The 22,509-nt window shown below is 40.2% G+C and overlaps 2 protein-coding genes across 2 annotated transcripts in view; one reads left to right on the forward strand and one right to left on the reverse strand.

Moving 5' to 3' along the window:
* atp1b3a (ATPase Na+/K+ transporting subunit beta 3a) overlaps positions 1 to 4,703 on the forward strand; it is an 8,676-nt gene extending 3,973 nt beyond the window's left edge. The window contains exons 6-7 of the mRNA XM_016502265.1: positions 2,435 to 2,521; positions 3,894 to 4,703. Of these exons, the coding sequence (XP_016357751.1) occupies positions 2,435 to 2,521; positions 3,894 to 4,061 (255 nt within the window). The 3' untranslated portion in view covers positions 4,062 to 4,703. The remainder of the gene's footprint in view (positions 1 to 2,434; positions 2,522 to 3,893) is intronic.
* Positions 4,704 to 6,263: 1,560 nt separating this feature from the next.
* On the reverse strand, positions 6,264 to 13,011 carry grk7a (G protein-coupled receptor kinase 7a). Its single transcript, XM_016502264.1, has 4 exons — positions 12,181 to 13,011; positions 11,588 to 12,022; positions 8,539 to 8,819; positions 6,264 to 8,187 (listed from the first exon to the last, which is right to left on the reverse strand). Exons 1-4 carry the CDS (start codon positions 12,775 to 12,777, stop codon positions 7,854 to 7,856), a joined length of 1,647 nt encoding a protein of 548 aa, XP_016357750.1. The 5' UTR covers positions 12,778 to 13,011; the 3' UTR covers positions 6,264 to 7,853.
* Between the last annotated feature and the right edge of the window lie 9,498 nt (positions 13,012 to 22,509).

Here is a 22,509-nt window from a genome sequence, read left to right on the forward strand (position 1 = left end):
TTACGCAGCGCCTGAAAATAGGCTAACTTCCGTCAACATAACCAACGTGACCACCTGCTTGCACAGGGAGCGTGCTTTGCAACCATGGAGACATTTGTGAGAGACGATTCAAAAGATATTTACTTTGGTGCAGATCCTGAACCGTATCTGTTTGAACCGGAATACATTGAAGATGAGCTTTTAGTGCCGGTCACGTTGGAAGTTACCCAGCTGAGGAATATTTTCAGGCGCTGCGTAATATTATTGCGCCTGCTGCACCGATGGTACGGCAGCAAAGTTCCTTGATTATTACTCCGGAATGAGAGTATAGTTCCTAGCCATATCGGCCTAGAAAATCGCAACTTTTAATTTTCCGGCAGCTAAAAGTGCTACCGCCAGACCTGGAGATCGGCTGAATGGATTCGAAAATGGTAAAACTCAACTGTTTAACTCTAGGGGAGTTGGAAAATGAGCCTATTTTCAAAAATAGTGGTGTGTTCCTTTAAGGTCCATGCCTGGCCTGCTAAGTATTCTCCAACAATTACTTTCTCGTCTACTTAACCATTTTCCGTTATCATTATTGTTTTGGCTATTATGGGTTTGGTTTGCTCACTGAGGGCTCATGACAAGATATAATAAAGGTAAAAATCACATGGCCAATCAAAGTGTAAGATGCCAGCAAATCAAAGGTCTGATTGGTGCCCACACAGCCCTCCCCTTTTGGGGGTGTTTCATTGCTCTGTAAAACAGCAAAACAGTGTTGGGTGTTTGTAGTTGCCAGTGTTTCTGCAGGATTTCAGCTTTAAGGTTTGATTTATATGTTGTTGTGTTTCCTGCTTGGATTTCTAATTGTTAGTCCATCCTCTCTCAATGGTGTTTTTTTCTTTTCTCCCTCCCTTTTTCGTTGTCTCTCATGTCTCAATTGCATGCTGCCAGTTGAACTCCTTTGTAAAGTGATGGGTAAGATCACTGTATATCTGGTCTCTCTCATTCTCCCGGTCTCTCGTTTGCTACTAGCGTGATCGAGCATGTCTCTTATATGCTTTATCATTCCTTACCTTAAATTTTCTGCAAAGCCACAACATACACATATTTAGCACAATCTTTTGAGTAGGGTTGGGCGATGTCTACCAAATTGGCATCGGACGATGTCTACAGTGAAACATCGTGATGGACGATGACATCGGGGGGCGGGGTTAGGGGGTGTGCCCGAAGCGTGAATCTGTATGCAGAAAGGCACAGAAAACAAATAACGTGTTCTACGGAGCCACTAAAGGGACATGGTTAGCCGCTTGCTAGCGGTAGACTGTTACAGTACATGAAAGTTCACTTACCACATACACAGAGTAAGGAGAGATGACTCATAGGACAATGGCGAATGATTTGCAGATACTGAGCACCACTGACAAATATCTAATCTTGTAAAATGTATGGTAGGTACTGCCGCTCCGTAGTATAGAGTCCGTGTGATTGCGAATCTCGAAAGTGAAAGTAAAATGAGAGCGCGCATTCGAAAGCGGTTTCAATGCCCTGCATATTAGTAGCGGCTCCCTGATGCCCGCAGTTACCCAACGATATAATTGTGAGAGAAAGTATTGAAATATATATTTTTTTATCCTCCCATCTCGTATGCTATTTATTCCCTTTAGGGTTTCCGTAGTACACTTAATTTCGAACACGGAATTGGGATGCGGCGGAATGCGGGGGGTATGGGGGGGGGGGCTGTCAGCCATCGGCGATGGACGATGGCATCGTCTATCGGCCCAACCCTACTTGTGAGAATTAGGGATGCACCCTGATATATTTAATATAATCAAAACTGAAATGAAATAAACTAAACATAAACCAATAAAAACTCAAATCAATCATTTCAAATGCTACACATGAATTTAGGCAACGTTATTATGTACTGTGTGAAAAACGGATAGTCATTTTGTGATTTGTTAAAGATTCGATTACAGTGTTATTCAATTATTAGTGTTTTATTGATTGGCGTTGAGCGTTAGATGGCAGCTTTAAAAAAAAAAAGCTGAGAAAGTGAGCTTCACAATTAAATATCTGTAATATTAGCCGATATGGTACTGATATCTCATGCATCCCTAATCAGAATCAGTTGCCCATTATCACAATGGTTACCATCTGAATATTTTCTTAATGAGTCGCTACTATTGATCAAGAAAGATGGCTAATGAACAAATACTAATTCATTTAGCATGGCAAAGCAGCAGCATGACTTCTAGCACTTGGTTTCTCCAAAGCAGCAGTCTGCTTTGTCTGTTCTCTGCTGGGATACATTATGCTCTGCATCCAAATGTATTTTTAGGCTGCAGCTACTGTATATGTCATGGATGATTTATATTATTGTTAGAACTACATCAAACGGCATCATCCACGCTCACCAAGTGACAGCCTGCTGTCTTCAGTTGTCTGATGGTATTTTCTTCTTTCTCTTCAGATTGGGAAACCTCTCCAGATGCAGTATTTTCCCCATGAGGGGACTATTGATAGGATGTACTTTCCTTACTATGGGAAAAAAACACATGTAAGTATAGAGCTCCGAACATGCTTAAAGGAATAGTTTAGTGCTGTCAAACGATTAATCGCATCCAAAATAACAGTTTTTGTTTACATAATATATGTATGTGTGCTGTGTATATTTATTATGTATATATAAATACACACACATGCATGTATATGTTTCAGAAAAGTATGTTATGTTTATATATTAAATATATTTATTTAAGATATAAATTATATGAATATACATATAGACATGTAAATACATGTAAATATTTTCAAAATATATACTGTATGTGTGTGTATTTATATATACATAATATATATACACAGAACACACACATATATTATGCAAACAAAACTTTTATTTTGGATGCGATTAATCACGATTAATCGTTTGACAGCACTAGAATAGTTCACCCCAAAATGAAAATTTGCTGAAAATGTACTCACCCTCAGGCCATCCAAGATGCAGGCGATTTTGTTTCTTCATTGGAACAGTTTTAGAGAAATTTTAGCATCACATCACTTGCTCACCAATAGATCCCCTGCAGTGAATGGGTGCCGTCAGAATGAGAGTCCAAAAAGCTGATAAAAACATCACAATAACCCACAAGACAAAGTCCATAAATTAATGTCTTGTGAAGCAAAAAGTAATAAACAAATCCATTACCATCATGATTTCTCCAGTGAAAGAGGATCCATTGGTGAGCAAGTGATGTAATGCTATATTTCTCCAAATCTGTTCCATTCAAGAAACAAAACCTATATCTATATATGGTACATATAACCATATATCATATATCTTGGATGGCCTGAGGGTGAGGAAATGTTCACTGAATTTTACATTTTTGGTTAACTATTCCTTTAAAGGAATGTTCCAGGTTCAATAACATTTAAGGTCAATCGTCAGTATTTATAACATAACGTTGATTACCACAAAAAAAAAAAAATCTACTTGTCTGTTCATATCTTCAAAAAAAAAAAGTAGAATTACAGTGGATTACAGTGAGGCATGTACAATGGAAGTGAATGGGGCGAATTTATAAATGACACAAAATTTCAATAGTATAGTTATAAGATAACAAAACTATGTGTTAACAAATTTGCCTTTTCTGTGTATCCAGTTTTAAAACATAGTTGCCCTAATACAATGCCATAGACTTATGCAAAAATTATGTAAACAGCTGTTTTACTAGTAATTATATTATGATTAAGTTTAACTTGTATTAAACCCAGAATATTCCTTTAAAGACTTAATTATATAATGAGATGACGTATAGTAGATCTAGTATTATACTATATAGAATGACAATATAGTATTACATCTTAATTTAAGTCTGTATAGTGAAGTACACTTTTTTCACCTTGGTTTTTCTGTCTCTGGTCATCTATAGGAGGGTTATGTTCAGCCTCTGGTTGCTGTAAAGCTGTTGCTTAAGAAGGAAGACTACAACTCTGAGCTGATTGTAGAGTGCAAGGTAGAGGGCTCCAACCTCAAGAACAACGACGAGCGTGACAAGTTTCTCGGTCGCATCACCTTCCAGGTCCTGGTGACCGAATAAAGCAGCTGCTGGTACGGACGCTAAAGGGAAACTTGCACTACTTTTCTCCCTGTTGTCCCTGTCCTCCTTTTAAACCCCCACTGTATGTCCTGCTGGTCCTCAGCAGGTCTCAAGGACTTAATTTAACTCTCCACAGACAGGCATGACTGATTGATTTCTGTTAATGAATCCCACTCACCTTGTCTTCACAGGATCCCTGTTTAGTCTTCTGTCTAGCACCGCCTAATTGTATTTTAACCCTGGGCCTCGCATTCCCTAGATGTTTTGAATTCTTTAACCTCATTACGTTGTACTCTTAAAGGGATTTTGTTTACATTGTGATTGATGAGACGGGTTAGTCGCTATCTAAATCCTTAGTTGGTGTTTTTGTGTTTGTGTTGCTCTGTGTGAATATATTTAATGATCGTATTGTCATATTGCTAAAAGATTTATGTAAAACAAAACAAAACAGTGGCATTATTTGACACATTTTTGAAATATGAAATACGTAAAGAGCCACATTTGTAACCTAAATGATTTTTAAAACCTCTGCATGGATCCTAGTTCATGCAGATGCCTTAAGAGCCATTTAACATCTTGGTACAAATGCTATTTTGAACAATAAAAAGAAAACAAATAAGTGGTGGTTGTAGATTGTCTGTAATATCCTGAATGTTCCACAGGATGGCGTTAGGATATAATGTTGTCTAACAGCAACTTTTTTTTTTTCTTCCAAATTACAGTTGTGTTGAGTAGCATTTTTTGTATTCAGGTTTGAACTCATTCTCCTACTACACTGAATCATGTGTTCGGTGCCATATGTCATATTCGTTTAACTTAAACATGTCACAGCGCTCAACCAAACATAGCACTGTCTGTTCCTGCCAACAGCTATCAATAAATCAGCAGTTTGCGTCAACTGATTAGTTGACCACATTTAGTCACAGACATGGGAATCTGCTTCAGTCTGTACATAGATGGTCTTTTAAGCTGGCCAATGTTTCAGGTAATTGATGCAGTCATCTATTTTAGCACACACTTAATTTTTAAAAGATTATCATTATTATAACAGCTTGATTTTGCAGTTCCGTTTTAAACCGTAATTTAAAAAACTGATCTGGTTTGTATTTTAAAAGGTCTATACAGAAAAAAAAAAAACATACACTGCCATGTAATTTACAGATAATATAGTCATTTGTTTTGGTCTGTGACAATATAAATTATAATAGAAAAATAGATAAATATATATAGGACCCAGTTATTTAATTTTGTAAACGATGTTTTTCACAAAGCATTATTAAAATATATAGCTGCTATTATATTTCAGGAAATATTCAAATGTATTATCATATTTTGGGGTCTTTGGTGTTAAAAGTGTGAGAACTCCTGGCTACTGACAAACACGCCCAAAATCAAAACTCCCAACATGTTTTAATAACACACCAATTATTTTTACCTCTAGATGTGAAAGGAGTAAGGAGACTCTCGCTAACACTGCTTCTTACACACATAAGCTTATTTTCTGCATTAGTGGATATTGGTTCACATAAGGAGGAATGGGATCTGTTTGGCTTAACAGGGTCTTTAGCTTTACCATCTGAAGACTTTTCTGACTTGCTACTACTCCATCAAAACTCAATCATAAGCAGACCTGCATAGTAATATGCACACCATCTCTACATGTACACTGCCTAATAAAGCTCAGAAGTGATGTAACAGTCTTTGAACGCAGGAAGCAGATTCATTCATGTGTGCTGAACCAGACTGGTATTTCTATGCTCTCAGAGGAGATCATAAATTGGTAAATCTGGTGAGAGTGACTTGTCTTGGTTCAGCAAATCAGACTGGAGGTTACAAGTATTAGAGGTTGATTTAAGTACGCGAGTATAAACCAGATTATCGCCTTACAAGATAAGTGTGGTGTTCTGAATTCAGCCCAGAACTTTTCAGGCGGTCTGTGATTTGACTCCTTAATCTGGGGAATATTTTTAGGCTTTGACTCTTGCACAGATTGTTTTAAGAACGCACCAGCATGTGGTTGAAGTTTCATTACGTGAGAGATTAAACTTCAGATTTAATTATCTCAGGAACACATAACTCCATTAAATTTGCTGATTTGAAACCGAATTAGCACCAAGCACCAGTGTTATGGGGGGGGAAAAGCTAAGAAATAAATCTGTAAAAGAAAGAAACATTTTATTGACCCATTTTGAATCCATGCCCCTGTTGAATATCTGAAATTTCTATTTAGAATCATTCTCAAACCTTATGTACAATTACATTCAATCATTATTACTTACCTCAAACAGTAAAAACTCAAAAGACACAGAACAAATCATTCATTTGTAGACAGGTAGTTTGGTCCATTTTATGTCACAATAACAATTGTTTGCTCTTGCTCAGCATCATAGAAGCATCACCGCGGAAGACTGGAAGAGGGCATAACCTCCACCTTGGTTACATAGCGCAACTGGTGAGGATTTAGTAGACGAATCAGTGCCAAAGCCCTCTATTTGTGCCCTTGAGGACTGACCTCTTTCAGCTGAACTTATCTGTAAAGGAAGGCTGTCTGCTGTGTACATATTTACCACTCTGTTATGATGGGATATGATAACAAAACACAAATGGAATTACCTTTAAATGCTAAACAATCAAGCTCTGACTTCATTTCAGAGCTAATAATATATGTTGATTTATTCATTCATAATTATATGTACATATTTATACACACAAGGGGCAGAATCCGAAAAGCCCTGCTATCAAAGATCACAAGCATGGAGGTCATGAGTTAACAATTTGTGTGACACTCTCTACAACAGAGATCATTGGAGCTCTGTTGAGCAATTACACAATTCATTCAAATGCACTTTGTTAGCATGTAGATGTTTACCTGTGTCACAACAAGCAGGCCCACATGGAATCTGTGCAATTGGAACACCCACCATTACAACATTTTTGCATTCTTTACAATTATTTTGTTACACATTTTCACAAATTTGACCCTGTGATGGACTAACCATCTCTCCAGGGTCTTTCCCTGTCTACAGCTTGAGATGCCGGGACAGGCTCAAGCAACCCTAGGACTAATGGTTCGGAAAATCGATTGGTGGATAGAGGAACTCTAGCTCATTTAATTTAGCTTGTAAAACATGCCACAGAATTCCGAATTTAAAAAAACGAGAACGAATTCTGCAGATTCCGTCTGGGCCTGACCTTCAGTAGCTTCTTAAAGTCTTACAAAGAGTATGTGTACAATAGATGCCAATTGTGTACTAGTACACAGTGAACTAATCCACAAATAAACTGTGATTTGGCAAGGCAGGAGATGTTTGAAACGCAAGCCGCTGCTTCTTGGGAATGACTCCAATTTGCATATCCACGCATCTCTGCCTTCTGATCACAAACTGCTGCCGATTACATTGAGTCGCTATTGCTACATCACAATCTTTAGGTGGCCTGTAGTCTTCTACTCTTCTAGCATCTTCTCAATAGGGAATAGTACTTTTACGTGCACCCCCTGTTGGATAGAGGGATGACTACTTCATGAGACATAAAGGAACTGCAGAGAAGAACTTCCCTGACTGGTCCAAAGCTCAGTCCACCACATCATGGATGGTCTAGAATGTTTCTCAGACCATGTGGCTGTGCAACTGAAGCAATAAGAGTCTCCGTCTATGCTACAATGGACTAACGTCCCATCTCTTTTGTCACGGTCCACTCTTCTTCGACACAGAGCACAGTTTCATTCATCTTAGTGATGCCACTGAAAGCATTTGCTGGTGAATTCTGGGCTGGGTGGCTGGATTGGTCCTCTCACAGAAGTGTGCAAGTGCCCGATTTCTTATCATCATCTGAACCACTGGATGATTCTTTCCGGTTGGGGTCGTTGAGCTCGTCAAAGAGTCCAGTGTCAATCATCTCCTTTTGCCAGGCAATGGGCACAGCACCTGTGCTAAACTCCTTGAAGAACTTTTCATCCTTTGTGTCAAACTCAATACCCTTGATTTCAGAGAACTCAGCAATGTCACCTGTATCCTTTGCGTAGACAACGTTGGGTTTGGGCACCCAGGGTGGATCGATAAGGCCAGCCTCCAAACGAGCAAAGTTGATGGACTTGAACCACTCATGCTTCCTGGGATCCTCACCCCTGTGAAAATAGTACAAGTAACAATTATACACTCTGGTCATTTGGGAAAAAGGAGTTTGATGCATTTCACAATATTGCCATTATCTGGTTCAAGAAAACTAAGGCTTTTGGTCATTATTACATTATAATTAGGCCCAAAAGAAGAGATATAGGTTGACCATATAGGATTTTAGACCTAGAAAATCATCTTTGCCAAGGCATACAAATCTGATACAATAGCTTTGACCTGTAGGACACTATTGAAGAATATTGTGGTAAAGGATTTCAAGCAGGTTAGGGTCCACATATCCTGCTTTAGCACCTCCGATCACACTGAAGGATCAGGAGGTTAAGAGGGATAGAAGGACTTACTTGCAACCAAGACGTTCATCAATCTTCTTCTTGAGGAACTGCTTGATTATGTCTATGGTGGTGGCGTCAAAGTTCTTGTGCTCAAACTTAGGTTCCTCGTTAATGATGCGCCTCTGTACCTCCTCTTTCTCCACCTTCTCCTTCTTGGCTTCAGGGCCTTTGAACGGGGTGTAGCCAGCTACCATTTCATAGATACTGCAACCAAGAGCCCACCAATCCACTGATGCCCTGTATGGGGTTTCAGTGAGGATTTCAGGTGCCATATATGCACCCGTTCCAGCCTGTGAAAAGAGAACCAAAGGGTTTGAGGGACAAAAGTTCAGACTGAACTTTTTTAATATTATAATTTCCTGTAGGAATCTGTTTAAATAAGATGCAAACCCACCCCTTTGTATGAAACTGTCATGGTTTGAGGAGCATATCTGCTTGTCAGAGGAGTTTATTAAGGTAACAGCATTGTAGTAGTAGAGCATTTTATGTAAGTGTTACCCTATCTATTGCTTGTACCTCATTTCCTCTCTTTGCCAGAAAGAAGAAGCTTAATTGTAATCCTCTACTACCTGTCAGAAGTCATGTGCCGATCCACTGTGATGAAGTGGACAGTCTGGTTATATAAAGACATCCATTCTTAGGCTCAAATGCACATGTGCACCTTTGTGTACAAAGATATGCTTTCACTTAGAGTCATTCATTAATAACTATATGGCTAATCTAACAGCAGAGCTCTTCAATTTACTTGCATGGCTTTAAGACAGACCACTATGGGTGCTTAAAAATCCATGTATGGGATTTAAGGCGTGATAATAGTTACAACAACACTATCATACTGAATAACTAAGATAAAAGCATTGTTTTTTGGCTAAATAATCTATCCTTAAGCAGGACATTTGCTGGCAGTTTATACTTCAAGAGGAAAATAAAGATATAGTAATCAGCAGGGTTAGGCTCAGTCAAGCTAAAATGTAGTGATTACATGGGAAAAGATGCACGGTCATTGTGCCAGACTAACATAATTCGATTACCTAAACTAGAATGACCTAGACCTTCAGACCACTGAAGCTATAATTTGTGCATAAAGTGTAGTTACATAAATCAAACTGCTGGGTCATGGCTTTAAAGTTGTGAGATGTCAAGAAGATCAAGGCTTCAAGAACAGTCAATAAAGTGTTCAAGAAAGACAAGAAAATGACAGCAAAGAGCAGTGATAAACCCAGAGCCTTTAAACATATAAAATTCATGCGACAAATATAAAATGTAGCGCGTCCCCAAGCTTTGGCTATCTGATCAGAGACAGATTTGTGTAATTCTGCCTAAGAGGATCAGGAGTGTAAAGCCAACCAAACCCCCGGTGGTTCAGCTTGGGCTTCAACCTGCATTGAGGACTCAAGAAGGGCACGGGATAATAAGCTTAGGGTCACTGCATGAAAGTTGTTTCATTTTGACACTTGACAATATATCAAAAATGAACAAGTCATGAGGGGCAACACTGAGTATTTTTCCACCAGAGTAAGCTTGATAAGAAGATATATGATAAGAAAATTTGAATACCAAACAAAACAAAAACAATGTAAAGTTGAGGGACAACACAATGAAGGTAGTATATTCCCTCTGTTACATGTACAATGTATCTTTACAAATGCCATTTGTCATTACAAATGTAGCTTCTAACACTTTAAGCCATTTAGTTAGATAACTACCTTCTAAAACACCATCTGGGAATAAGTTAAAGGTTCAATTAACCTAATTTGTGTTTTGCTGTAATTTAATTGATCATTTTTGTTACCTATGGCATAATTCCTTGAACGAGCTTTCAATTTACTTCCGTAAATCTCGACCAAAAAAAGAAAAACGGTGTTTCATCAATCATAATTTCATCAGTGAATTTCATCAAGCTTCCTAGTTGCTAATGGTGTACTGGCATTTTACTATCCATAATGCTGCACTACATTAATAAACTTCACAATAGCTATAGATTTCATGCTGTTTTGTATAACACTGTTTATTGTAGTGAGATAGAGACCCAGTTGTGATTATTGCGCCTCTTGGGTAAAGGTGAAGCACTTGTGGGCCCTGAAGTAACGACGTAACCTTATCTTAGCTACAGCAGTGTTTTAATGCAGAGCATATCATGAAATGAATACTGATATAACTGAGTGAAAATAAATATAATTAAAAAAATTTTTTTATGAAGAATCCTCCTAATCACAATTATCTGTGGCCTACCAATGCAAAAGCTTAAAGAGACGATGAGCCAATGGTGCAGGTAAGGACACTGCAGCTCACTGATCCTTGTATCACTTCTTCATGCAGTCTTTGGGTCTGTTCACTGATGTAGCTGTACTCAGGTTGATGAAGATCACCAGGAATTATATAACAGGCAAAGAATACCACGCTAACACGGCCGTAATCCCGATTTACTTTGTAAAAGACGAACAATCTATGGTCCCTAACAGTGTTACTGAAAATCTCTAAAGTCCTGGCGGCATACTAGGACTGCTAAACATAAAGTAAACAAAGACTTTAACTAGACCAGTGATCTCAAACTGTGTTCTGAGGACCACTGTCTGTAATGGAATCCAAGTGTTCTGCAAGTTGATTGGCTAATTAAAAAAATGACTTAAATAATAACTATAATTGCAAAAAGCAGAAAAGTCTATTAATTAATTGTGTATTGAATTAGCTGATTGTGTTCAATTTATGATGTGAAGTGTTTCTGTTTTCTCACAGTAATGTAGCTCATAGGTATGTGTCAGTGTGCGGCCCAACTTAGCTAATGAATAGTCCATTAAGGTTTATTAGATACTTCATTTTTACACTAGTCCAATCTAGTTTCAATAACATATATATACAGCATAATTATGGATTGGTGTTGAATAAAATCCCCAAATAACATATGGAGTTTTAGGAAGTCTGTAATTTTGGTTTTACTGTTGAAGTTGTTCATCTACTTTAGTAGTTTGAGAATTACTTTCCATGCTATTTATCTCATACAAGTTGTTATCCGGTGCCTTTAACGTTACTGATCACAGCATAGATGCGATCAACTCACCTTCTGGGTGATGGTCTTTCCAACAGGAATCTCCACAGCGAGACCAAGATCTGAAAGACGGCACTGGCCTTGGCTATCTAACAGCACATTCTCTGGCTTCATGTCACGGTACACAATGTCCATGTCATGCAGGTGAAGCATCCCGGTTGTAATCTGAGCTGTATAATAGATGATCCGATCCATTTCGATACCCTTCTCACCAGTGTTATAGATGTGATACTTGAGGTCACCTCCATTCATCAAGCTCATGACCAGACAGAGATGGGTCTTAGTGTCGTAAGCATAGGCCAGGCTGACAATGAACAGACTGTTGACCTTCTCCAAGATCTTCTCTAGCAGGGCCATTTTCTCACCATGTTTCTTCTTGAGGCGCTTCTTGCAGAGCTTCTTGCAGGCATACATCTGGCCGGTGTTCTTAACCTGCACTGCACACACCTGGAAGTGTATAGGATTGACATGGTTAAGTTTGAGAGACTACATCATGATATTTTTGATTTAAGACATGTACTTGGAATTTTTAGCACCTCCTAGTTAAGGCTGACCATTTAAATTATATGCTAATAGATTGCACTTCGCGAAAAAAAAAAACCTACCTCTCCGAATCCGCCCTTTCCAAGTGTCCTGAATTCATAAAAGTACTTTTCAGTGATTGGCTGTTTCTCGTACTCTTTCCACTGCAAAAACTTGTCAAAGAATTCGTTTGTCTGGTAATCTGTAAACGGCTTGCCTTTTAGGAACTCTTTAGTGGCCTGCTTCACCTGTCCCATCACCTCCTCGAAATCTTTGTCAGTAACCGCCTTGCACTTGGTTGCTACATCTCCAGTCAGGAAGGTGAGGGAGCTCTTGGAGCCATCTTTGCAGAACTTATTGATGATATTTGTACGGGCCTTGTCTTTGGCAGCGGCCTCTGACAATTCCCAATCATTCAGATCATCCAGAAATTCTACAGCAGCACTGCACTCTGGCCCCGCTTGATCCAGGTACTGGCGAAAAAACCTCTTTCCAATAGGTTGCTTTTCGCAGAGGGATTCAAAGTCCGTGTCCAGAGTCGACCTGAGTGCCGCACATTGTTCTGGCTTGGGTAGAGAGAGACTTCGGCGACGTTTCTTCATTTCCTTGTCATCACCCCCTTGGGCTTTTAGGTAGGCCGTGTTGGCCACCAAGTTGTCGAGTCCCCCCATGTCACACATTGTGGTGGCTGTGTCGGGTTAGTCGCCCTAGAGAAATGGAAAGCTCCGGAAGCTCTGCAGTATCAGGCTAGAAGATGCTACTGCCAGTGCGTTTGTGTGCGACCCGCTTCGAAGCCAAGGCGCAAATGAGCCACTAAGACGCATGCACCTGTAGACCAAGATACACTGACAACCCAGTAATTACTCATTTAGAATTAAATACCTGCAAGGGATTTTCACTTAAGTATATTTGTGTGGTCTGTACTCAGCTACTATTCAAGGAAAGGAACTTATAAGAGGGTTCTCCCACTAAGAAGCTTTAGGGCTGACTATATTTAGGTAGATGCAGAGCGCTAGTAAACGCATGGCCATCGGGCTCTGTTGTCTAAACATAAATGGTGATACGATGAGAGGAGCAAAAATGTGAGATCTAACAGCTCAGCATGGAGTGTACAAAATGCTGAGGCTAGCAGGATGCACTAAAACTTCCTCCTGTTGTTTATAGACCAATGGCTAATGTGCTAATGTGCTAACAAATACCAAAGAAAGGGGCTAATGTCTATCTATTGACACAATCAATCATATGATTTGAAATCATTTTACTTACTGATTTGAAATATTAGCAATTTGCCTATTTTTAATTTAGCATAATCATTTAGTCAAATATACCTTTTTTAATTTTCTAAACAATTGATTCAGAAGGATCTGCTGTTAGAATGTATTGAGAGTCAAAAAGTTTGTCATTATGTTCCTGCCACATGCTTTCTGTCTTTACTAGAGTACGTTCACTCAGCAATTCATCCTGAGCTATCACATTTTGCATATGCTCACTGCTCTGGCACTGTGTGATAACGGCACAAAATTAGGCAAAATTATAAGTATGTGGGGTTTTAATCCTACTTTAAAGAGAAAAGCAAGATTTTGTTCATTATTGAGCATGTCATACCGTTTATGCAGGAATAAAGCTGATAAATAATAAGTACAATTTATGATGTAGTGATTTACTTTGAATGCAAGTAAAAGGCAATAATCTCGTGTCACAAATTCCGTTGAAATATGATATTATGACATCATCAAATATGAATCATTATTTGTCCACAGTTCTGTCCTGCTCCTGATTTTTGTTGAAATCTACAATGCTCTTGCCGGGTAACTTCAGGTTATGAAGTTGCTTTGTTAAAATGCCATTCGTAAGTTGAAACATCTTACCTTCATGAGTTGCACTCTGCTGCACTCGCCTCATTTCTGCAGTGTGCCAGTCTCTCTTAGACCTGCTTTAATGAGCATTACCTTTCACATTAATTCCTTCTTTGTACTTTGTGATGAAATACAGAGATCACCTACACTAGCCCAGGTGACCATTTAAAATCTTTTCATTTCACAAACAGTCCTTCACATTATATCTCACACCATTTGTTAGTTTTAAAAAGGTCAGTTTGTAGAGAGAATGAAATATCAAGATAAAACAAGATAAAGTATACACAAAAAAATGTAGATATATTATGTAAAAACAACATGAAAATTAGAACAGTCTCATGGATCAAGATGAACCATACTTGGATATAGTTATGCCATATTGACAGGGATTTTATGCTCCAGTCAGAGGTCATAACAGAAATGACACAATTCTCCTACTGTTTGGGAGTGATCTCTGTATCTAAGGCGGTGCGCATTAGTATAAACTAATTCAGTCTGCTAAAGCTAAGCTAATATGAGTTAATCCATACCAAAAGTGTCTTATGCTTCTAAAACAGAGTGGGAGGAGGGGGTCTCATTTGTACACAGCAATGAGATGTTAAAGCTGCTCAATCAAACTTTCTAGGTCATGTTGAACATCAGCCAACTATATGCAGTTATTGTGAGTTTAGAAGATGTATCTGTGGCTGAAAAGGCTTTAAAATCAGTGTGGGAAAATAAAATTTATTATTTTTCATAGGCTGGTATGATACAATCTGGAATAGTTTCTCATTGTATTAGTTTTTGTGTAAAAAAACCACAGGGAAAACATAGCTGTGTAGGTACACAGTGCAAAAACATAATTGTATGCTTACAAAGAAGCAAGTAAATTTGTTTAATTAACAGACATGTATATATCTATACCCACTGTCAAATGGTAAATCTGCACTTCTCTCTAGATCGGACGCAGCTAGGCAGCCATCTCTGTCCTTCATGGCAGTAGGATTGCCTTGTCTCACCTGGAGATCACCTCCTCTTACAAGAGAGGATTAAAGAGGTGGTGGAGGGAGAGAACAGACTAACAATCCCCCATCTGCTTTTAACCTAGAGACACAAAGTACTGAGCAGATCAGCGGGTCACTCGCACAAATGGCAAAATACAACAGGAACAGGTTTTTGTTCAGGTTGTTTTGTTTTGTTTTGTTGTTGTACTTGTACATACTATAGCCTATAATCTGATATGACAATGTTTATTTTCACTACAAAATATAAAATATATCAACCATGCACATTTATTGTGTCCACTGCTTGTAAGTGTCTTAACAGGTTAATTAGACATATAATTAATAAAACCATTTATACTGCATGTCTACTTTTGTATGTTTTTTAATGACGTTATACCATCAACAAAATTTGTTCAGAGTATAGCTTAATGTTTGCGGAGGTTATTGTCAGGATTGGACTGTCTTTGTTGTGTTTTGCTCCCCATGTGCTCCCCGTGACCCAGTTTCTCCCTCATGTGCCCTTATTTGGTCGTTCCTGTTCTTGTCCTCGTTGTCTCTTAATTAGTCATTCTGTTCACCTGTGTTCCTCCCAATTGCCTCATTAAGTCATGTATTTAGTTCCAGTCTGTGCGTTCCTTCTTTGTCGAGTCTACTTGTTGGATTATATGTGTTTACCCCTGTTCCTGTTGTGGATTTACCCCTGTGATTCTCTTATTAAATACTGTTTATGTTATCCACATCTCCATCGTTCCTTCCAGCAGCGTATCGTGACAGAAGACTCGACCAAAACAGTTTAACTACGTGTCTCCCCTTTGTTTGTTTTCCGTGTTTTTTACAGTGTTTGTTTTCTGTTTTTCCCCGTGTTCCCAATGGATCCCCTCACTGCCAAGTTCACCGCCCTAGCCCGCAAGGACCTTTCCTTGTTGGAGTATGCGATTGAGTTCAGCCAGCTTGCCATTTTAATGGCGTTTATGTTTATGAACATTACTCAATGTTCTGGATCGGGGCTAATTACCACCGCTCCGTCGACCTCCCAGACACCACCGGACTAAGCTGGAGAGAAGCTATCATCCGGTGTCTGGAGAGCGTCTATCTTCAATCCAGAACACAGCCAGACCCAGAGCCCAGCCCACCATCTCCCCGCTGCACGGAGCTTAAGCCCAAGCCCACCGATGACAGAGAGCCAGAGCCCACCGCGACTGACAAGCCATCTCCAAAGAGAGCGACAGTGCTGAGGATCGTCCCGGAGCCTGAGTCTGTGACGTCAGACCAGGTGCGAGAGCCAGCTACAGAGCTCGCCACGGGGGAGAGCGTCATGGACCGTCATGGACCCTGCACCGTGGCTGAGGGTGAACAATTAATTGATCTGGGAATGTGGAAGGCTGAAAGGGCTCCTGTTCCTGAGTTTAGCCCGGAGAGGGCTCCAGTTCCTGAGTTTAGATTGGGAGTCACAATTTGGTGTGTGGGTGGCGCACACCAGCCCTGAAAGGCCGGAGGCTTACAAATCCTCCTCCACCGCTGTCGTCTGGCAGCCTGTCTGCTCGCCCTCAGCCCACCATCTGCACGGTGTGAGCTCTGCGGGTCTGCCATCCGCCATCGTCACCGTGGAGCTCACACCGTACAGATGGTGGGCTGTCTGCCATCCGCCATCGTCACCGTGGCTGGGGGATCCCCTGTCTCCACCTCCAGCCTCTGAATCCCGGACTCCGCCTCGGCCCGTTGACCCAGCGGCTCCACCATGGCTCCTAGCTCCCTCCTCTCTGCCGTGGCCCATCGTTGTCTCTTAATTAGTCATTCTGTTCACCTGTGTTCCTCCCAATTGCCTCATTAAGTCATGTATTTAGTTCCAGTCTGTGCGTTCCTTCTTTGTCGAGTCTACTTGTTGGATTATATGTGTTTACCCCTGTTCCTGTTGTGGATTTACCCCTGTGATTCTCTTATTAAATACTGTTTATGTTATCCACATCTCCATCGTTCCTTCCAGCAGCGTATCGTGACAGAAGACTCGACCAAAACAGTTTAACTACGTGTCTCCCCTTTGTTTGTTTTCCGTGTTTTTTACAGTGTTTGTTTTCTGTTTTTCCCCGTGTTCCCAATGGATCCCCTCACTGCCAAGTTCACCGCCCTAGCCCGCAAGGACCTTTCCTTGTTGGAGTATGCGATTGAGTTCAGCCAGCTTGCCATTTTAATGGCGTTTATGTTTATGAACATTACTCAATGTTCTGGATCGGGGCTAATTACCACCGCTCCGTCGACCTCCCAGACACCACCGGACTAAGCTGGAGAGAAGCTATCATCCGGTGTCTGGAGAGCGTCTATCTTCAATCCAGAACACAGCCAGACCCAGAGCCCAGCCCACCATCTCCCCGCTGCACGGAGCTTAAGCCCAAGCCCACCGATGACAGAGAGCCAGAGCCCACCGCGACTGACAAGCCATCTCCAAAGAGAGCGACAGTGCTGAGGATCGTCCCGGAGCCTGAGTCTGTGACGTCAGACCAGGTGCGAGAGCCAGCTACAGAGCTCGCCACGGGGGAGAGCGTCATGGACCGTCATGGACCCTGCACCGTGGCTGAGGGTGAACAATTAATTGATCTGGGAATGTGGAAGGCTGAAAGGGCTCCTGTTCCTGAGTTTAGCCCGGAGAGGGCTCCAGTTCCTGAGTTTAGATTGGGAGTCACAATTTGGTGTGTGGGTGGCGCACACCAGCCCTGAAAGGCCGGAGGCTTACAAATCCTCCTCCACCGCTGTCGTCTGGCAGCCTGTCTGCTCGCCCTCAGCCCACCATCTGCACGGTGTGAGCTCTGCGGGTCTGCCATCCGCCATCGTCACCGTGGAGCTCACACCGTACAGATGGTGGGCTGTCTGCCATCCGCCATCGTCACCGTGGCTGGGGGATCCCCTGTCTCCACCTCCAGCCTCTGAATCCCGGACTCCGCCTCGGCCCGTTGACCCGTCGGCTCCACCATGGCTCCTAGCTCCCTCCTCTCCGCCGTGGCCCATAAGTCCACTGGCTCCGCCGGGGTCCCTCGTCCCTCCGGCTCCGCCTTAGTCTGTTGTCGGCCATCCGTCGCCTCGGGACTCCACTCCTCCGGCTGCGCCTCGTCCCTTCGTCCCTCCGGCTCTGTCAGGCTCCTCCATCCCTTCGGCTCCTCCTCAATCCTCTGTCACTCCGGCTCCACCGCGGCCTTCTGGATCCCTGCCTCCGCCTCAGTTGCCGGAGCCATCTGCTCTGCCTTGGCCCTCCAGATCCTCCCCGTCGCCCTGGCTCTCTGCCTCGGGCTCCTCTGCCGCAGTCGGTTGGCCCCCTGGAGTCGTCAGCCCTTCCTCCTCCATGGCTCCTCCCTCCGTCGGCTCCACCATGGGTCGGTATCATGGATGTGGCCTGGGTCCCACCTGGCGCCGCATGCTCCAAGTCCCTCCTGTCATCTCCCTGGCTCCTTCCTCCGTCTGATCTGGGAGGGGGGGCCAAATATCAGGATTGGACTGTCTTTGTGTTTTGCTCCCCATGTGCTCCCCGTGACCCAGTTTCTCCCTCATGTGCCCTTATTTGGTCGTTCCTGTTCCTGTCCTTGTTGTCTCTTAATTAGTCATTCTGTTCACCTGTGTTCCTCCCAATTGCCTCGTTAAGTCATGTATTTAGTTCCAGTCGGTGCGTTCCTTCTTTGTCGAGTCTACTTGTTGGATTACGTGTGTTTACCCCTGTTCCTGTTGTGGATTTACCCCTGTGATTCTCTTATTAAATACCATTTATGTTATCCACGTCTCCATCGTTCCTTCCAGCAGCGTATCGTGACAGTTATAGTCTCAAAGGGGGTTCATTTGAAATAATGCTTTGTTTCAGGATTACCTGTAAATGTCACATGAATGTAAAAGTGTCAACAGTAAATCCAGTTTCTTGAATATGAATGAAATTTGGCTTGGTTCTTTACCATTTCTTCTTATGCATGTGAAATTTTCCCAAAATAGCCTAATAAAAAGTTGTACAAGAAAAGCTAAATTATTATTACTTTCACTGGAATAATACATACATCAAAATTATTTAACTTGAATACAATATTTGTTTTCCTCCTAATTAAATTTTCTATATCCACCCAGAAAATCCTTGTGTATACACAATTACAAAACAGATGGACAATAGACTCTTTTTCCATTGAACAAAAATCAGAGGGATAATCAATATCCAAATTAAATCTCTCTAACACTTTTGACTGGATATATACCATGTGTGATTTTAAATGTAACTTTTTTACTTTATGTAAACAGTAAATTTCACAAATACGCCCAGCTTTATTCCAATGTATATTTCTAAATACATTGTTCCACAATAAGCTTTTATAAGTATCTGTATCACCTGTTATAATATTCCTATTAGTACAACTTTGTTTAAAAATATCAGTGCTTCCTAGAAACATGCTGTCTTTAATTAACATATATTGCCTCAGAAGAATCACTTCCACAAGGTCTTACAAAATCTCTAAAAGTCAATCGGTCCCAGTGTCTCGTCCATCGCGTCATGTCACAATTCACTCTGCCCTCTAGTGGATAACTATTATGTTATAATCATTATGAACTGGTAAGAATCATTAATAATTAACTTTGACCGAGAAACACATGAAAATAAACATCTTCATTTCAGATGGACAGAGAACTGAGCAACAATAACAGGAGCAACGTGGCACTCAGCAGTAAGTCAATTAACCATGATGAGTCATTTTTAGAAAGAATATCTGCTAAATGCCTTCAATATAAAAGTACATGCACTTTTAAGACATGTTTTTAAAATCATGACTTTTTAAACTAACAAAAATATGTCAAAATTTTTTTTTATGATATTGAGATGTTTCGCCTGTTGGTTACAGACTTTCTTGTTCATTGCTAGAATATTTTATATATTTATTTATTTATGAAGTCTGTCCTCCAAACTATGTTATATTTCTGTGTCTTGTAAACAAGTGAACAAAATACAACAGCTGGCATACATTCAGACAAGATTAATATAATAATAATAATAATAATAAAAGATTTGAATGAGATGTTTGTCTCATTTTTTATTATGGCAAGTTGTTGTTACAATATTTTTGGCCAAAACAATTTTTGTTATTATTGTTTCACATTTTTTCCTCTTTCATAAATTGCTTCATGCTTCATAATTGTTTAGTATTGAAATGTTGCTGAAAAGCCTATGAATATGCTGTTAGAATTGGCTGTTTAATACCAGGTTCTACTCTGACATCTACAGTGTGAAAACATAAACCATTACTGGTAAGTAATTGGTTAAGTATCCTATTCCCATGTGATAACAGTGGAAAATATTTAATAGCTTTTTATTTTGTAGCCATAAGTAGCCATAAATTGTCCCTGAGGAATATGAAAAGGTAAAAATGTCTAAAAAATAATAGTTAACATGCTCATTGAAATCACAGCATCATCATGTGTTTGCATCAATCAAGGTCTAGTTTGCAGCCTGCATTATACCAGGTGAAAACCACCTTTACTGGGTCAAATATGGGAAGGATAGAATAAGAACATTATCATTTTAAAGGTAGTTTCTTAGAGTAGGATAAGATGTCTTTCTTGATTTGTGTTCTGTATCATTCTGTTCCTCTGAATAGGATCTCATCAAACCCTGGGGGAAGCTGGCAGAAGTGACCTTGGTATGACCTATATAACATAGAATACTGCACACTGGAAGTACGAAATTATCTGTTTGTTTTTAGAACACATTAATTTAAACTATTTTGCTTTTATGCCAGATTAGGAGTCCACACATGTTCTGTAAGTGATATCAGCCATTCTAGAATTTACAGACATTGCCACCAAGCCATTTTACGGTGCAGAAGCAAAAATAGTTGATTCAGTCACCCAACTGCTCCCCGGGCGCCGCAGCAAAAATGGCTGCCCACTGCTCTGGGTGTGTGTGTGTTCACTGCTGTGTGTGTGCACTTTGGATGGGATAAATGCAGAGCAGTAATTCCGAGTATAGGTCACCATACTTGGCCACATGTCATGTCACTTCACTTCACTTATATGCTTAAATCGTGGTCTTTAATGTATAATTACATTTAACAGTTTATAACTGATGGTTTATATGTAAACATGCACTTTGGATGCTGCATCATCTTGCTGGTTTTGCATCATGACCTTGAAGTCAAAACAACAACACAACAATCATTCGGTCTCAGATCTGAGATTATTGTATGTCATTGAATATCATTTAACATATACTTTTTTGTACACTGTACTGGTAATACATTTTTAGTTCATGTTCGTTATTTTGAATATGTATTTGATTTCTATCTACTCATATGGTGTAAAACATTCGTTACATATGTTACATAAATACGGTTTCCCTATCAATTCGGTCTCTCAACGTCGCGTCAGAAGCTGACGCATTCAGTAGCCCCTCACTGCAGAACAAAGATCCAGGGGGTGGGGTTGGATCCACATCTAGGGGGTGGAGACGGGTGGGTTTAGGTATCAGGGGGTGGAGACGGGTAAGTTTAGGTATATGTAAGGTGGGAGGAGTTGGATCTGGATCCAACCTCGCCCCCTGGATCTTGTGTGAGGACCATCTCGACGCATTGGGGAAACACCTTTCTCCTGAAATACTGAAGCCTGATTGTATAACGCTATGCTTTGCAATAGCCAATGACGTTCAAGTGCGCGAATATGGGAGTGATCGCACATTGTATTTATGCACAGGCACAGACATTTCCGTACATTCACGTTGTTTCCACACACATTCATGATAATGTTTTGATTTGTCATGTTTATGTTGCTGTGTTTAGGTATACGGAATGGATCCGTGTACTGTAGTAGATATATGCAGTCAGCAGGCGGTTGGTTTAGTTTTTTTTTTTTTTGGCATCTCAATGTGGTCCTGTTCGGTATCGCAACTTGACTTCTCTAAAATGTAAAAAAGCTCTTTGCTGTTGCACTGTACACATACTATAAAATTCAGATTTTTGTTCTTTCATATGCGCTTATATGGGCTCCTTATATCATTTGGTTCTTCTTTTGGAGTTTCTAAGTGTCCTTTTTTGGAAAGACATCTAAATTTATCTTGAAAAAAGCTTGCAGAAAGTATAGATTTTTGAGAATCACCCTTCAATCTTTTGGTTTACTTTGCTGGATATAGCAAAAGATCACAAAATAAACATTTGAAACAAGATAAATGGACTATGCTTAATATCATGAAGTGTACGATTAATCGCGATTAATCACAGACAAAGGATGTGATTAATCAGATTAAACATTTGAATTGATTGACAGCCCTAATTTTTTTAATATATTTTATATTGAACCAACATCATACCAAGTCAATACTCTCTCAGTGATCAATAAAACTCTCATTCGAACAGATAGACAGGCATAATAGTTCAGGTTAATTGTTTATTCAACAACTGTTTCAAACCAATTTGGCAACAAAAATCAGTATCATGTACAGCGCCGGATTTACCTCATATTGTGACATAGGCAAAATACATTTTTGCTGTCGGCCGGAAATCTCCTATGATCTAAACTGCTACTTTTTAGGAAATTAAAAAACAAACAAACAAACAAACAAAAAAAA

The sequence above is a fragment of the Sinocyclocheilus anshuiensis genome, unplaced genomic scaffold (assembly GCF_001515605.1).
Source record: "Sinocyclocheilus anshuiensis isolate Anshui unplaced genomic scaffold, SAMN03320099.WGS_v1.1 scaffold718, whole genome shotgun sequence".
NCBI lineage: Eukaryota > Metazoa > Chordata > Actinopteri > Cypriniformes > Cyprinidae > Sinocyclocheilus > Sinocyclocheilus anshuiensis.

What these genes read in the sequence shown, in the direction of transcription:
- grk7a (XM_016502264.1), bottom strand. Translation starts at nt 12,777, where the DNA reads ATGTGTGACATGGGGGGACTCGACAACTTGGTGGCCAACACGGCCTAC. An exon ending in GAAAGGGCGGATTCGGAGAG is followed by an intron (nt 12,023 to 12,180) that starts GTAGGTTTTTTT and finishes ATACACTTCCAG; the next exon opens with GTGTGTGCAGTGCAGGTTAA. An exon ending in GAAAGACCATCACCCAGAAG is followed by an intron (nt 8,820 to 11,587) that starts GTGAGTTGATCG and finishes CTCTTTTCACAG; the next exon opens with GCTGGAACGGGTGCATATAT.